The 17377-nt window shown below is 42.7% G+C and overlaps 1 protein-coding gene across 1 annotated transcript in view; it reads left to right on the forward strand.

Annotated features, from left to right (window-relative positions):
- Window positions 1-17377, forward strand: part of LOC122789874 (integrator complex subunit 6-like) — a 753279-nt gene that overhangs the window by 650891 nt on the left and 85011 nt on the right. The window contains exon 6 of the mRNA XM_044057307.1: window positions 12737-12865. Within this exon, the coding sequence (XP_043913242.1) occupies window positions 12737-12865 (129 nt within the window). The remainder of the gene's footprint in view (window positions 1-12736; window positions 12866-17377) is intronic.

Raw genomic sequence — 17377 nt, forward strand, 5'->3', positions numbered from 1 at the left:
TGGGGAAACCTTGCATACCTTAAGGGAACACTTCCAATGGGAAGGCCAGGATTATTCAGATTCCAAGAAAAGGCTCAGGGAATTTCTTTTGTTACCCCAGTACAGGCCTCTGGCTATACCTCCTGTCTTGGACATTCTAGATGATGTTTACTCGGAGGCCTGCCTTAACCCGGACTCTCTACCTCCAGCTCCAGTTAAGCCTGACAGGTACTACAGGGTTCCTGACTCGCACCAATTTCTATACAAAAGCCATGCTGCTGACCTAGAAACCATCTCACAGGGGCCCAAGGGAGTTAAGGCCTCCATTGCCAAAAATCCACTGCCTTCCGAGAGAGATTCCAGATCCTTAGAAAGGTGGGGAAAAAAGGTATATACCTCAGCTACCTTATCCATGAGGGCCTTAAACTGTCAGTTTCATATGCTAAAATACCAACAGTTTTTGTTATCACAATTGAAAAGTAAAATGTCACAACCTGAACAACCAGAATTGAAGGAGTTGCAGGATTTGATGCATAGTGCAGAACAAGTGGGTAAACATACCTTACAATGTGGTTTTGATGCTCTAGAGGCCTCATGTAGAGCTGCTGTTACAGGCTCAGTCATACGTAGGCATGCCTGGCTCAAGGAACAAGCCTTGCCTGATCATGTCAAAGCTAAATTACTAGACTCCCCTCTTCAAAAGGATGTACTATTTGGGGCTAATGCTGAGGAAGTATTACGGAAAATGGAGGAAAAGACTAAATCAATGCAAACTGTGAAAGAATTTCTGCAGGTTCAACCCTCACGTTTTAGTAGAAATTGGCCTTCCAAAAACTGGTCCTTTCCTGCCACAGACAGACCCCAAAGAGGCAGATACAGGCGCCCGAGGGGCAGAGGACAATCACAAGGATCGTATAGAGGCAGACAATGGCAAGCTCCTACACAAAGAGGTGGTGAGGACAACTCGCAATCCTTCAGAAAGCAAACCCAATGATTTTTCCCTTTGCATGCCAACCAGGTCTCAAATGGCAGCCCCCTTAGGAGGAAAGCTGGCACTATTTTCAAAAAATTGGAATGTTGTCACAAAGGACAAATGGATCCTGGACATTATAAACAGAGGCTACAAATTCCATTTTCATACCCTTCCAAAAATGAGAGGCATGCCAAATCTGCCACACAATCAAAGGGCAGAGGCACAAAGGCAAATTTCAGATCTCATAAACATGAAAGCTATTCAAGTGGTACCTACACACGAACAAGGTCAAGGTTTTTATTCCAGGCTGTTTCTGGTGCCAAGGAAGGGAAAAGATTGGAGACCTATTTTTGGATCTATCCATCCTAAACACATTTCTACTCGTACCAAAATTCAAGATGCTCACTCTACAGCAACTTCTTCCCATGCTGGGCAAGGAGTCTTGGCTGGTAACATTGGACCTTAAGGAGGCATACCTGCATGTCCCAATCAGACAAAATTGCAGAAGATACCTCAGATTTCTTGCAGGTTCAACCCATTATCAATTCTCTGCATTGCCCTTTGGCTTATCTACTGCACCCAGAGTATTCACAAAATGCCTGGCATCAGTAATTGCCTACTGCAGACTTCAAGGGATACAAATATACCCTTATTTGGACGACTGCCTGATCCAAGCGGACAGCAAGCACATTCTTCTGAAACATCTGGCATATGTAATAATGTTATTAAACTCTCTGGGATACACAGTCAACAAAGAGAAATCAAGGCTAATACCCTCTCGGAAGATAATTTTCCTGGGTGCCAATTTGGACACAAACACCCAGATGGCCTACTCACGCCAGAGAAGCAGGGGCAATTAATTCAATACTTCAGAACACTGGCAAATTGCACCAGGCTGACTGCAAGGAAAATCCTGCAGGCTCTGGGATTCATGGCATCTTGCTAATCCCATGTGCAAAGCTGCATATGAGAAAACTACAATGGTACCTGAAAAACATACGGTCTCAACATAGCCACAGTTTGGAAACAATAATACCACTAATCCCATGTCTGCAAAAGGAATTTCTGTGGTGGGCTCAAGCATGTCAAACGAACACAGGTCTTCCATTCAGCAAGCCTCATGCAAATCAAGTCATCACAACAGACGCCTCGGACTACGCCTGGGGGGCGCACATGACAGACCGGTGCATTCAGGGCAAATGGTCCCAAAAAGAAAAGCACCTTCACATCAATCAAAAAGAAATGCTAGCAGTAATAAATGCTATTATAGCTTTCAAGGACCTTCTACAACCAGGTCAACTATTGATAAGAACGGACAACACCACAGTTATGCGGTACATAAACAAACAGGGAGGAACACATTCTTATCCCCTATGCAGACTGGCCATGTCACTTTGGAACATGGCCATGGACTTATAGGTGGAACTACAAGCACAGTACTTGCCAGGCAAGGAAAACACGCTGGCAGACAACCTAAGCAGGAATATGACAGATCCACAGGAATGGAAATTACATCCAAAAGTTTTTACAGAAATAATACAAAAATGGGAAGGCCAGACATAGATTTCTTTGCCTCCCACAAGAATCATCAATTGTCAAAATTCTGCTCAAGGATCTTCCATCCAAAGGCCTGGAGAGTGGACGCTCTTTCCTTCAGTTGGACATCAATGACAGTTTATGCCTTCCCTCCTCTTCCTCTGCTGCCCAAAGTTCTATTAAAGACCAAAGCAGACAGACCAAAGATGATCCTCATTGCTCCCGACTGGCTAAGGCAACACTGGTACCCACTCCTGAGGAGCCTGACGCATTCCCCACCATGGACCCTACCTCTAATGCCTCTTCTTCTGACTCAGCACAGTTTCAAAACTCTTCACAGCCAGCTAAAAACGCTCAATCTAGCCGCATGGAAGATTCCTTAGCATCACAAAAGGCCCTACTCTCCAAGGAGGTGCAGGATGTCATTTTTGAGGCCAGAAGGCCATCAACTAGAAAAGCTTATTCCGCAAAATGGAAACGTTTTTGTGTCTGGAATGAGAAAAAGAGCCAGGATCTTGGAAAACTGAATTTACCCCAAATACTACAATATCTGGCTGAACTGCTAAGCAGTGGACTTTCTTTCTCCTCCATCAAAATCCATGCATCAGCCATTTCTGCAGAATACAACACTGATCCACCTTTATTCTCCCACCCTCTCCTAAAGCAGTTCCTCAGAGGGGCTAAGGATTTAAGGCCTCCAAGAAAACAACTAATACCTGCTTGGGATCTTAATTTCATGCTGGAAAAACTGACCTTGCCTCCCTTTGAGCCAGCTTGCCTCATCAGATTTTCAATATTTGTCCTGGAAAACAGCTTTCCTTCTGGCTATCACCTCAGCTCATAGAGTTTCAGAACTACAGGCTCTCATGGCCGTCCAACCTTTTATCATCTTCCATTAGGACAGAGTTTCCTTACGAACCAACCCGTCCTTTATGCCTAAAGTGGTATCCAGGGTAGCTTTAAATCAGGCCATACATTTACCTACTTTTTATCCTAATCCTCAAAACAAAGGGGAGAGATTACTACATTCCTTGGACATCCACAGACAACTGCGTTCTTATTTGGACAGAACAAAGCCTTTCAGAAAATCAGAACAGCTCTTTGTGGCCTATGCGGTAGGAGCTCAAGGGAAGCCAATTTCCAAACAGACAATCTCAAAATGGATAGCCCACTGCATACGCTTTTGCTATTCCTTTCATGGCAAAACTGTTCCTACAGGCATTAGGACTCATTCCACCAGGGCCACAGCCACCTCTGCAACATTCCTCAGAGGAGTTCCTACCAAGGATATTTTGGAAGCAGCCACTTGGAGTTCTGTGCATACCTTCTCCAAGCACTACAACTTACCATTATACTCAAAATCTAGAGCAGGCTTTGCCACTGCAGTCTTGCAGGGCATTTTGGCTGCTCCTAATTCCACCTAAGTGCCTACCACCCCTTTCTTAGCTTTGGTATTCTACCCATCTGTTATGACTGCAGCTGTATGTACGATGAACATAGTACAGTTTTGTACCTACCATAAATGTAGATGTTCGAGTGCTAATACAGCTGCAGTCCAGGTTTCCCTCCCTCCTTCCCCTCTTGGGACAGGCCTATAGGCTAACACATCCTCATACAACCTGATTGGGGTATTCATTTATGATGTATTTGCTTGCAACTACTGTATTTTGATTATATTGCACTGCATGATTACACAAATTTATGTATTGCCTTCCTTCTGGGGGCACCTGACATCTGGGGCAAGAAAAACTGAAGAAAATGGCATCGGCTGGTTCCTTTATACCCCTGTCGCACTGACGTCAGGGAAGAAGCGACGACAACCGACGCCGGACCTAGACTTTGGAATTCGGCCGACTGAGGACCCGCCTGACGGCAGGAGAACCCATCTGTTATGACTGCAGCTGTATTAGCACTCTAACATCTACATTTATGGTAGGTACAAAACTGTACTTTCTGTTGTCTGGGGGGGGGGGATGTCTGTCTGACCACCAGGGAGAATGGTGGTAAGCTGTGGAAGTTGGGGCAGCCTTTGGGCATTCAGAAGCTGCAGTTTTTAAGTGTCATTACTGCAAGAATGAACATACTGTTAACATTTACAGTTATGGTAAGTTGCTACCCAATTAAGTAATGCTTAATTGCTGTTAAACAGAGTTGAGAGGGTGTCCCATAAGAAATAATATGCAGAAATGGCTGCACTCAAATGACAAGATTTTTCTTCTGCCATGTGTACGACATCACTCAAGCCTGAAGTATTGAACTTGATTGTATTGGCATTACAGAAACACTGCACAGTAGGGTCCATAAGCAAAGACTTCATGTGAAAAGGCATTTGAATAAGGGAAAAGACAACTGTTGAGATGGAAGGTTGTACTTTGGTTTGATCAGAAACACTGGATTCTTTGAGAGGGAAATGCAACCTGGATTGAGATACTCTTGATTCTTCTCCATCTAGATGGTCCTGGTACCCAAGCTGATTCAGGTTGGGTGGTGGCCAGAGTTTGGATCTTCTGTCTAGAGTGAGTGTGGTGAATAATCATTCATAGGAGTGCACAATTACTTCAGGATCAGTGCTGCCCCCCCGTGAGCTAGTGAGTAGGGGATACTGTCAGAAAGTGTCACTTGGGATGGACTTTTTAGCAGCAAGGTAATTTTGACTAAGCTTTGCTCTAGGGTAATTTCTTTACACTCTGATTTGTTGTCTAATAGTCTACCTAACAAGAAAATAAGGAGATAATCTCCATGTTATCAAGTGTGTTTGGAGTTGTGTAGCAGATGGGAATGTGTAAATACATACATCGTCATGGAATGCTTGGACAGGACTGGAGAGGGAGACTGTCTGGAATTGCTGTAACTTTTGCAGCTTTACCATGATGCATGTGCTCTAGGCATTTTGCCAGACATTTTAATGTACGTGTAGATGTTCTTCGTGTTTCACTGTTGCAGTCATAACTGTAGGGTGCTCCTGCCGGCAGGCAGCCCGAGGTCGGCCAGAATCCCAAAGTCTGGGTCCGGCGTCGGCTGTACAAGCTAGTACCCTGACATCAGTACGCTCTGGTACATAGTCCTCAGCCGACGCCATCTTCTCCAGTCTTTCTTGCCGTGCGGTGGAAAGCAGCTCGCAAGTCGTTGGTTGTCTATGTTCGAACAGCGTATTTTGTTGTTGTCGGTCCGAAGTTCTTACTTCTCTTCTCAAAGCTAAGTACCCCGTTGGGGAATCTTTTTCTTGTTCCTCCGATGTCAGAAAAAGTTAATTGTATAATGTGTGGGAAACAAATACCTCATAAAGATTTCCACTCTTACTGTCTACCTTGCTTAGGCCCTGACCACGACGTTTCTTGTTGTCGGTTCTGTGCCAGGTTCAACTCTCATACTATCAAGCGCAGGTACGATTGGGCTCTAAATTATTTTGGCAGACGCTTCAATTATAGAATGTCGTCGGACACTACCAGAATTCAAAAGAAGCGCAAAGACAAAGACAGGCCTCCGAGGTCCAAACAGGACTCGTTGCAGCTGGAGCCAGCGTCCGGTTCGGCTGTCGTCAGTGAGGCGCTTTTGCAGCCCCTGTCGTCCGCCACTTCTGAACCGATGGCTGATAAGGACTCCCATGGGGAGCCATCAAGGCCTACTATTTTAACTGCTGCAGGACCTTCGGATGTCGCTCCCTCAGATGGGTCCGGAACCGCTGTGCAGGTACCGGCTTCTGAGGGGGTTTTGAGGCCTACTCTCATCACTATTTCAAAGGCAAAGACAAAGACTCCTGTTAAGTCTAAAGTTCCTGCGCAAGCTGCTTCTGAATCTACTCCCAGGACACAGAAGCAATTATTAAAGATGGCTGAAGATTTACTTACAATGATTAGGGGTTCTCACCGCCCTCCTGAGAAAAGGCCTCGACAGGATGTTCCTCTGGATTCCTCTGACCAGGCTTCTGTATCCTCTGTCTCTTCCTCAGATCAGGACTATTCTTTTCCTCCTTATGAGGATTCGGATGCTGAGGACTCCTTACCCTCGGCCTCTCCGCCTGAAGATTTCTCTCTTGGGGAAACCTTGCATGAGATGAGGGAACATTTTCATTGGGAAGGTCAGGAGTATTCTGCTTCCAAGAAGAGGCTTAGAGAATTTCTTCTTCCTCAGCATAGGCCTTTAGCTATCCCTCCTGTTTTGGACATTGTAGATGATGCTTTTTCTGAGGCTAATTTGAATCCTGATTCCATGCCTCCTGCTCCTTCTAAGCCTGATAGATTTTATAGGGTTCCTGACTCTCATTTATTCTTATTTAAGAACCCTTCTGTGGATCCTGAATCTATTTCTCAGGGCTCTAAGGCTGCTAAGGTTGCTTCTTCTAAAAATCCTATTCCCTCTGAGAAGGATTCTCGTGCTTTAGACAGGTGGGGAAAAAAGGTATATACTTCTGCTACCCTGTCTGTAAGGGCTTTAAATTGCCAGTTTCATATGTTTTAAGTATCAGCAATTTTTTTTGTCTGTTTTAAAGCAAAAGCTTGCTTCCCTTCCTGCATGTGCAGAGGATAAGGAACTTCAGGATGTTTTGCATTCTACTGAACAAGTGAACAAACATAGTTTACATTGTGGTTTTGATGCTTTGGATGCTTCTTGCAGGGCTGCAGCCTCTGGTACTGTTATCAGGAGACATGCCTGGCTCCGTGAACAAAGTTTACCTGAACAGGTTAAGGCTAAGTTGTTAGATGCCCCTGTTCAGCATGATGTTCTTTTTGGATCTAAGGCTGAGGAAGTTATTAAAAAGATGTAAGAAAAGGCAAAATCTATGCAGACTGTAAAAGATTTCTTGCAAGTTCAGCCTCCTAGATTTTCCAGGAATTGGCCCTCTAAAAATTGGTCCTTTCCCACGTCTGACAGGCCTCAAAGGGGAAGATATAGACGCTCCAGAGGTCGTGGCCAAGGTCAGGCCTCTTACAGATCTAGACAATGGACTGCTTCTTCACCTAGAAGGGGAGAAGACAGATCCCAATCTCTAAGAAAGCAAACTCAATGACTCTCTAAGTTGGGCTGCAGGACCCCTTCACCTGGATGCCCCTCTCAGAGGAAAACTGTCTCTTTTTTACAGAAATTGGACTCATATTACCCAGGACAGATGGGTATTGGACGTGATTTTAAACAAATTCCACTTTCATACTTTGCCAAGGGCTTACGGTTGGCCAGATCTGCCAAAACATCAATGGTCAGAGGCCTTAAATCAAGTGGATGCTCTTCTGGCCATGAGAGCCATAGAGCCTGTTCCTTTTTATTCAAGACTGTTTCTGGTTCCAAGAAAACAAAACTCATGGAGACCTATTCTGGACATTTCTGTGGTAAACACCTTTTTGGAAAGTCCAAAATTCAAGATGCTTACTCTGCAGCAACTAATTCCAATGCTATCTCAGGACGCCTGGATGGTGACATTGGACTTAAAGGAAGCCTACTTACACATTCCCATCAGGCAGGAACGCAGGAAATTCCTTGGGTTCAAGGCAGGTTCGAGGCACTTTCAATTCTCTGTACTGCCCTTTGGTTTATCTACTGCGCCCAGAGTCTTTACCAAGTGCCTGGCACCAGTAGTGGCTTATTGCAGACTTCAGGGGATCCAGATTTACCCCTACTTGGACGACTGCCTTATTCAGGCAGACAGCAAAGATCTTCTACTTCAACATCTGGACTTTGTTCAACGTCTTCTCTTCCTACTGGGATTCTCAGTGAACACAAAAAAGTCACATTTGATCCCTTCTCAACAAATGGTATTCTTGGGAGCCCTCTTAAATACAACCTTACAAAGGGCCTTCCTCACTCCAGAAAAACAAACACAGCTGGCTTCTATTTTCAACACCTTGGCAACTCTATCTCAGCTCACTGCAAGGAAATTCCTGCAGACTCTGGGCTACATGGCTTCCTGCATTCTGTTGATTCCAAATGCAAGGCTTCATATGAGAAAGCTTCAATGGTATCTGAAAAGTGTATGGTCACAACATTACCACGATCTGGATATTCTGATTCCTCTGATCCCCTGTCTCCAGAGGGAGTTCGTCTGGTGGTCCAGGGCATGTGTTTTAAATGAAGGAAAGCCTTTTCGTCTACCTCAACCTACTCAAATCCTGACCACGGACGCCTCGGATTATGCTTGGGGAGCACACTTTCTAGGCAATTGCCAGCAGGGAACCTGGACAAAGGACCATCTTCACTGGCACATCAATCTGAAGGAAATGTTGGCAGTACAAAATGCTCTTCTAGCCTTCAAGAACCTTTTGCAACCAGGGCCTCTGCTAATTCGCACAGACAACACCACGGTCATGTGGTACATCAACAAGCAAGGGGGTTCTCATTCGTACCCCCTTTGCAGACTAGCTATGGCCTTATGGGACACAGCTCTAAATTTGAATCTACATCTCCAGGCTCAATTCATTCCAGGGAACAGAATCTCTTAGCAGACAGCCTGAGCAGAAACATTTCAGATCCTCACGAATGGATGCTAGACACCAACTTATTCAACAGGATTACTGCAGTTTGGGGATGTCCCCAGATAGATCTGTTTGCATCCCATCTCAATCACCAGCTGCCTCGCTTTTGCACCAGGTCCTTCCACAAAACAGCTTGGAAAGTGGATGCCCTGTCCTTCAGCTGGAGAAGCCTTTCAGGATATGCCTTCATACCTCTTCCTCTACTACCTCGGGTATTACTGAAGATAAAACAGGACAAGCCCAAGTTCCTCATCTTGATTGCTCCAAATTGGCCTCGACAGTTTTGGTATCCAACTTTAAAGCACCTGTTCTTGGAGCCTCCTTGGATTCTCCTCTGAACCCTTCTCTTCTGTCCCAGCATCAGGGTCAGTTACTACATTCCAATCTCAAGACCCTTTGCCTGGCAGCTTGGCTCTTCAAAGGAGTTTGATTTCCTCTAGTCTTCCCAAACAAGTTTTGGATGTTCTTCTGGAAGCTAGACGGCCTAGCACTAGGAAATCCTATGCCTCTAAATGGAAGAGGTTTTGTATTTGGATGCAGGACCGAGGCTCAGATCCTCTGGTACCTGATCTCTCTTCTATTTTGCTTTACCTTTCGGATCTTTTATCTAAAGGACTTTCCTTTTCTTCCATTAAGATTCATGCTTCTGCTATTTCTGCTCATTTCAATTCTGACCCTCCTGTTTTTTCTCATCCTTTGGTGAGACAATTGTTGAGAGGGGCTAAAAATTTATGGCGTCCCAGGACCCCCCCTGTTCCTGCCTGGGATCTTAATTATGTTTTAGAAAAGCTTACTTTGCCTCCTTTTGAGCCTGCTGCATCTTCAGATATTAAGTTTTTATCTTGGAAGACTGTTCTTTTATTGGCATTGACTTCTGCCAGAAGGGTCTCAGAGTTGCAAGCTCTCATGGCTGTGGAACCATACCTTATTTTCCATCAGGACAGAGTATCCTTGAGGACCAATCCTACTTTCATGCCTAAGGTGATTTCGAAAGTGGCTTTAAATCAGACAATTCACCTTCCTACTTTCTTTCCTAATCCTCAAAATAAAGGGGAAAGGATTTTGCATTCATTGGATGTACACAGGCAGTTACGATTTTACCCGGACAAGACTAAAGAGTTCAGAAAGTCTACTCAATTGTTTGTTTCTTTTGCCTCCAGTTCTCTTGGAAAACCTATTTCTAAACAGACTTTTTCCAAATGGATTGCTTATGGAATCAGATTTTGTTACACTCATCATGGGAAACAGTTTCCAGGTACCATTAGAAGTCATTCTACTAGAGCAGCTGCCACTTCTACAGCTTTCCTCAGAGGAGTTCCTACCAAGGATATCGTGGAAGCTGCCACTTGGAGTTCTGTGCATACTTTTTCCAAGCACCACAATCTCCCACTGTATTCTAAGACCAGGGCAGGCTTCGCCTCTGCTGTTTTGCAGGGTATTCTTGTCTCCCCTTCTTCTGTCTAAAGTCTCCTCCCCTTTTTCACTGCTTTGGGATTCCACCCTACAGTTATGACTGCAACAGTGAAACACGAAGAACATAGTACAGTTGTGTACACCTACCATAAATGTAGATGTTAGAGTGTCTTCACTGTTGCAGTCGGTGTTTCCCTCCCTCCTATCCCCTCTTTTTTTCTCTTTTGTGGTGTATTTGTGTTTCCTTATTGGATTCATTTTTGTTTTATTGAGGACTTCTGACATCTAGGGCAAGAAAGGCTGGAGAAGATGGCGTCGGCTGAGGACTATGTACCAGAGTGTACCGACGTCAGGGTACTAGCTTGTACAGCCGACGCCGGACCCAGACTTTGGGATTCTGGCCGACCTCGGGCTGCCTGCCGGCAGGAGCACCCTACAGTTATGACTGCAACAGTGAAGACACTCTAACATCTACATTTATGGTAGGTGTACACAACTGTACTTTGTTGGTAAATGAGTAGATTGGGTTTGTACTTTTCAGCTTAAGAACCATTGCCTGAAGCCGATTTACAAACCCAATCAGGTATTTCTGCAGGACAGATACTTTAATATGTTGCTTGGCAAGAGGAATCCTTGATCTCACCAGTTCTGCATAGTTCAAGTAGAGTAATCTTTCATCTCACTGTCCCTGCTTGATTTTTTGACTGACCCACTTGACAAATCTGCTTTTGGAGTTGTAGATAAAATTGTATCCATGTGTTGTCAGGCTCAGAATTCTGCCTCATCTCTTCATAGTGTTAAGATGTATACTTCTCTATTTATTGCTTATTCTGACATTACAAGTCAGCTTTTATAGTATTTGCTGTAATGCAGCATTTTCACGTCCTTGGCCCAGTAGTGGAAGAAAGTAATGCGACAATGATAACCCAGCTTTAGTTGGGGGGGGGGGGGCAGGCGTTTTACAACTGGAGACTAATATTGCCTTTCTCCAGTTAGAAGGTTTGGGACTGCCTCACTGCTGGGGACCAGATGCTGTCCATGGCACAAATGTATCATTTGTCATAGCTGGCATTGTATGTGTAAAGCATAAACCCTAAGACATCTGTGTTTCTGGAGATGGCATTAAAAGAAGGTAAAGTATCACCAAGCACAGTGGGAAGACATTAAAAAAAAAAAAGGCAGCTGAAGTAACATTTGCAGTCTGCTCTGCGTAAGGCATTGTTTCAGATTGCTCTTGTAGAGCAAGTTGCATGCATATATCCAAAAAGTAACCTCCCTCCAGGCCATAATAGTCTTTCCATTCTAGTTTGGTATTCCATTATGGGCATCAGGCCTACTATTTGATGGCATTATGGATGAAAGTTAGGGCTGGGACAGTGTTAATAAGAAAAATCTGTGGCTTGTTGATGGGATAGGCTGCTGGGGTGTGGTCTGCAGCATTGCTAATGGACATAGGCAAACTGTAAATGGTTAATCTCCCAGGCCCTTACTTGTAAATGTTTAATCTCCCAAGCTCCTGCTTACACTTACGAAGGGTACTAGAACTTGTCAGATATTTGGGATACATGGCTAGGCTTAAAAGACCCTAGTGCTGGTTAGGTTCATAAATGTGTGCTACTCCATGAACCTATTTTTCAACCAACTAATGGACAGACATACCTCTGGTATGTTTATTATAGTTTTTTTTTCTTTTTGATTACTTTTAGGATAGTCTCGCTGCCAGTTTCCTTCATGTGACTTTATAATTGAAAGAGTACAGCCTACTAAATTTTGTTTGGTAATTTCAATAAGTATCCAGGAACAAGAAGGAAACTCCGGGAGTTTAAATTCACTCAGTTTAATATGCCACGAAATAAAAACAGCCACAAGTACTATGTTGACAGCACATTTTGTTTGGTGCAGTATGGGGGTGATAATGTCCCATCCACCTCATTCCCATTCTTTTCCTTTTTAATGTAAAATTTTGACTTGTGTGTCCGCCTTTGATTTCTAAAGTTATAGAACACATCTTTAAGTGCTTTTCAGTTTCTCTTTGAGGAATTGCTGTTTTTCCCGACTTGAAAAGGTAGAATTAAAAAGGGGACGTGAACTGCTTTCTGTCAGCTGTGCTTGTTAATCATTCCAGAACCAGTCTTCAGAGTGAAAATCTTAGTAGAGAGTTAATTAACTGTCATGTGATACCTGCCTTGTATGGCTGTGTTTTAAAGATCTGCTGTAACAGTAATTTTTGAAAGAACTGTATTTCCATTCATTATTGTTTAGCAAATATATCTTCAGGAATTTGCAGCTGCCTTTTTTTTCTTAGTTGAGGGTCTTCATTTTTTTTATTACTCTTTCTCCACTCCTGTTCCTCTCACCCATATTTGTACAGGTCGCTCATACTGTGTTCGTACTCAGAGAATGGTGAACCAGTGTCTGGAGTCACTGGTACAGAAGGTTCAAAGTGGGGTTGTTATAAACTTTGAAAAAACTGGACCAGATCCATCACCAGTAGGTGAAGGTAAGAATGCTGTGTGGAGTGTCTGGAGCACTGATGACATTTGCATACAGATTTTGTTTGAAGCCAGCAGGCGTCTTAGGAGGAGAAAAATTGGATAAATATTAAGAAGTAATTGTGTGGAATTATGCTTCTGTACTGTATTTTACACCCAGTGAAGCAGATGTAGGCATTTATTTTTGTGAAAGTATTGCCTCAATCTTCCGTAGTATGCATCCATCTCCTTCAGTTGGGTTTAAGAAGTGGTCCTCTTCTACAGATGTCACTTATACTGGTTTGCATCTCCTTAGAACTGTTAGTACATCAGTAAAGTGCTTTTGTAGATGTGGTTTACCTAGACATTTTGTTTGGCATTAAAATTCCAGTCTGACCCCTAAATGGCAAATTGCAACTATTTGCTGTGCTTCTTTTGCCTTAGAAACCCAATATGTTGTATGCATTAGTAAATGTGATTTGTAGCATCTGCCATTGCCAGTTGAAATCTGGGTCGTTTTAACCTTTGCCACTTTGCCACTGTCATTTGAAGCTGTAATATCTTCTGCACACAGCCTTGCAGTGGTGGCACCAACAGGTGGACACACAAAAAGGTGCAAGGGTTCATGGAGCCTTTATTGTGGAAACATTTGATCTGGATCAGGCAGACACATGGTAAGAGATCAGAAGAGAGTTTACAGTTATATTGGGCTCAGTACGTCTCTGAAGGCTGCTGATTTCTCAGTGACTGCTGCCGTTGGATTGGGTATCCTTCTAGTGAGAGGGCCATATGGCTGCCTTTGTCCATTCTATCACTTGAACCACATGACATGCAGTGGACAAATTCATTTATTTTTTCTTCAGAGAGATTCCTGGCTTGAATTTGAAGTTGATGTTCCAACTGTTTGCCTCAAAATTAGGTACATTTGAGATGTATGGTTCAGGGAGGTGTTGAATACATTGCAAAATGTGTTAATCTTTTACCAAGGGCAAAACCTTTACAACTCTGCCATCATTTTTAGTATGCGGAGTACTTCTAGTGTTAGTCAAATGGAGTTGCGTTTAATTTTCATCTTGCTGCTGAGAAAACAAAACATAAAAAGGAGTTTTAGCCCCCCCCCTTCTTATAGGGTAGTGTTGGTTTAATTTTTTTTCTTTCATTGCTACCTGTTTTGTTCCTTGTTTCATACTGCTTAGGTGTGGTCTTTGGACCCAACAATATTTGGTGCAAATTCCCATCTTTCCATTCAATAAAAGATTTTGAGATTCAAAGTGGACAGCCATCACTTTTGGAGTCTGTAATCCCACTGTTTAGTTTAGGTACTGCTCCAACAAGTTTTGTTAAATGTCTTGCTTGCCCAACTACCCTGCCTTTTAGACGAAAGGGTAAGCACATTCCATTATCTGGACACCTGTTTCGTGAAGGTTTGAAGTTAATGAACAGCCGGAGAGCCTCAAGAGTTTGTGTTGGAATACATTTTTTTTCCTGGAAGTTGTACTAGGTTAATTTGTGATAGTGCAACAGATCAGCATATTGGCTAAGTTGTGAAGATCTCTTCCTTACATCCTCAGGGTCCAGAGTGCAGGACTAACCTTTAGGTTTTGCATGTTATCCACTTATCTCTGTGGGTTTTCTCTGGGTATTATAGTTTCCTTCCACCTCTCAAAAACTTTCTGCTTAGTTAGGTTTTTGAACTGTCCATATGTATTGCACTCACTTCTGGCCTTGTGGGCGTGGTTATGTCTGAAAAGGATACATGTAGACCAGTTCACTTCTCTGGTTAACAAATGAATAAAACAAAATAGTCATCAGAATGCATTTCTCATTCGCATTTCTCCAGTTATGCAATTATTAACCAATTGATTGCCAAAATTTGTTTGAAGAAGTTTCTGAAACTTAATTGTATGTTAGCCAGCACTCTCCTGGTTAGTACTCTTTGGCACAGTTGCAAATATCTTTAACTCTGGACAATGAGATTAGATGCAGATCCATTAGCTGAATGTTTCTTCTCCTTATCTACTGCTTTCAGGCAGCGAGCTGAGCTGGTGGTTGAGCATGAGGAATTCAAACATCTGAAATCTTTCATACCGTTTTAAACTAGCATTTCTGTAATGCCCAATGTTTTGGTTTTTGGCTGGAACGCTCTTCAAATGAAGATGTGCATTAACTTTAAAAATACTGATACACTATACACTGCGTGCGTTCAGAATGTCTTCCTGCAACAGTTTTATAGCCAAAAATAGACTTCTCAGTAGTAAAATGGTACATGTAATGTAAGTTGCGCCATCTTTGCAGAGTAGCATGGAAATGTCAAACCTGTTCAAACATGAGAAATGGTAGGCTTTGAACCTCCAGCTTTAGACATATGTACATTCTAATGACAGACAGAGGCAGTTAGTCTGGATCATGAATATGTTGGTTGCCTCCTCAAGTTATGCTAAAGTTAACCAGAATATGGGTTCTGCAACTTAGATACTTGTTTGCTGCCTCAAAGAATGTTCATTTAACCGAATGTTGGAATGTAGCTCACAGCTCCCAATGAGAACTGTTAATTTCCTATTATTTCTTTAAATAGTCCTGGAGAAGGCAGCAAAAGAATATATTCACTTGATTCTGATTGCTTCCTTTTGGCGCAGACAAACATGGCTTACCTGTTTACTAGAGGTAACATTGTAACTCAGTCATCTTTGGGTCCTCCTCTTCCAATGCCAGGAAATTTTTATTGCTGTAATTTCTTTATCTCAAAGCCAGGGTAAACATTTTTAGGGGTGGTGGAAGATGTTTTAATCCATTTTGCTTGTCCTTGGTATTGAGCAGATAGTATAGGGAGCAAGAGGGATGGTTATTCAGGTAACCATGAGGCAAGTCATGTTCCATTCTCTTTTACCCATTGCTAGGAACCACGTCTGTCCCGACAGCCTGTGAATTTGTCTTCACCACCTAGCCTCATGCTGTCCATGTCTAAATTACCATGCAGTCATATCTTGCTGTGGTAAGGGTAGTTTTTGTTAAACTTCTCTCCTTTGCAGATCTGGCACACATACCACCAAAGTGGTAGTATGCAGTACCATTCCTGTGAGATATATATATATATATATATATATGTATAATGTGTGCTTCAACATATGTGCTAACCTCCAAGGTGCAGTGCTGTGCACTGTATCATATACACTAGCCACAGCACTGTATCATGTACACTATCCACTGTGCAGCAAACCCTAACCTCCAGTAGTTGCCACTCCCTCTGAACTGCTTTCACTGTACTAACATCTTCCATTGCAAATATTCTGAAATACTATTTTCTGTATTTACTTTACCTTGTAACATCCTTCCGCCATACACCCCAAACAGATCTCGTAAGATCTGAACACCAAAATTTAATCACCATCCACAAACCCAATCGCCCTGCTGGCCAACTCCTTCTCTCCTACTCTCTTGGCAGGAAATGGAACTCTCTCCCTTCTTCTCTTAGAACAACATCTAACACTGAAGCCTTCAAAATCCAACTTTTCTCTTACTTATCCTCTAAACATAAGTGCACCTGCTTACATCCTACATAAATCTAAATAAATTCCCCTTGAACCCTCTACATCCTTTCTCTTTACTCTACCCTAATACTATCTTCTTTTCTTCTCTTTTCTCTCTCGATCACTGCTTGATCAAACTACATTCTACTCTCAGTTTATGTACTTTCTCTCTCTCTCTACTCCTCATATGTAAATATTGTAAATAGCATGTAACCTTAGACCTTCTTCTCATACAGTCAAACCTGCTACTTGAAGGAAACTACTAAATCTATTGTATCTACCTTCCTGAATGATGTTTTTTTGAAGTATACTTCGTGTATTTGCTTTTGTACCAACTGTATTCAATGTAATGTTATTCCAAATGTATATATTTTATTACTAGCTTTTACACTATGTAACTTAGATTGTATTTGCTTTGCTTTTGGAGCTTTTCTCCCCGGGCCTCCACTGAAAATGGGTACGTTCTGGCCCAGTGGACTTCCCCGGTAATCAAACTGGAAATAAATAAATAAATAAATTGTAGGACTTCCTGACACAGCTTCACTGCCACACTAAATTCCAGTCACCAGCTAGAAGTAAAGGTCCCTTCTAAAAACTAATTTCTTCTAAAATTCTTTTGAGCCGTCTAACTGCAGTTTTAGGGGAGAATATAATGCAGATAAGGTAAACCCCTTCTGTACAGTATCCCTTCTGTACAGTATCCCTTCACTGCCATAGGATCTTCTGTATTGTCTCTTCCTCTTCACTGCCATAGGATCTTCTGTATTGTCTTTCCTCTTCTACCACAATCTGAACACCTCTTCCTATCAGCATCTGTTTTCCTTTGTCCCTAAATTTCTGCCAAATATTCACATTAAAAACCTTTTTATGAAACCCGTATATTAATTTCTAACAATGCATCTCCTGCAAAATGAAAATGTGCAGCCTACATTTGCTATTACAGTACTTTCTGCTTTGTGTGTGCCCTCAAGGTCATTTACATACCATATAAAAATTGACAGACATTCTGATATT

The sequence above is a fragment of the Protopterus annectens genome, chromosome 15.part0, assembly GCF_019279795.1.
Source record: "Protopterus annectens isolate FY-2018-M chromosome 15.part0, PAN1.0, whole genome shotgun sequence".
Lineage (NCBI taxonomy): Eukaryota > Metazoa > Chordata > Ceratodontiformes > Protopteridae > Protopterus > Protopterus annectens.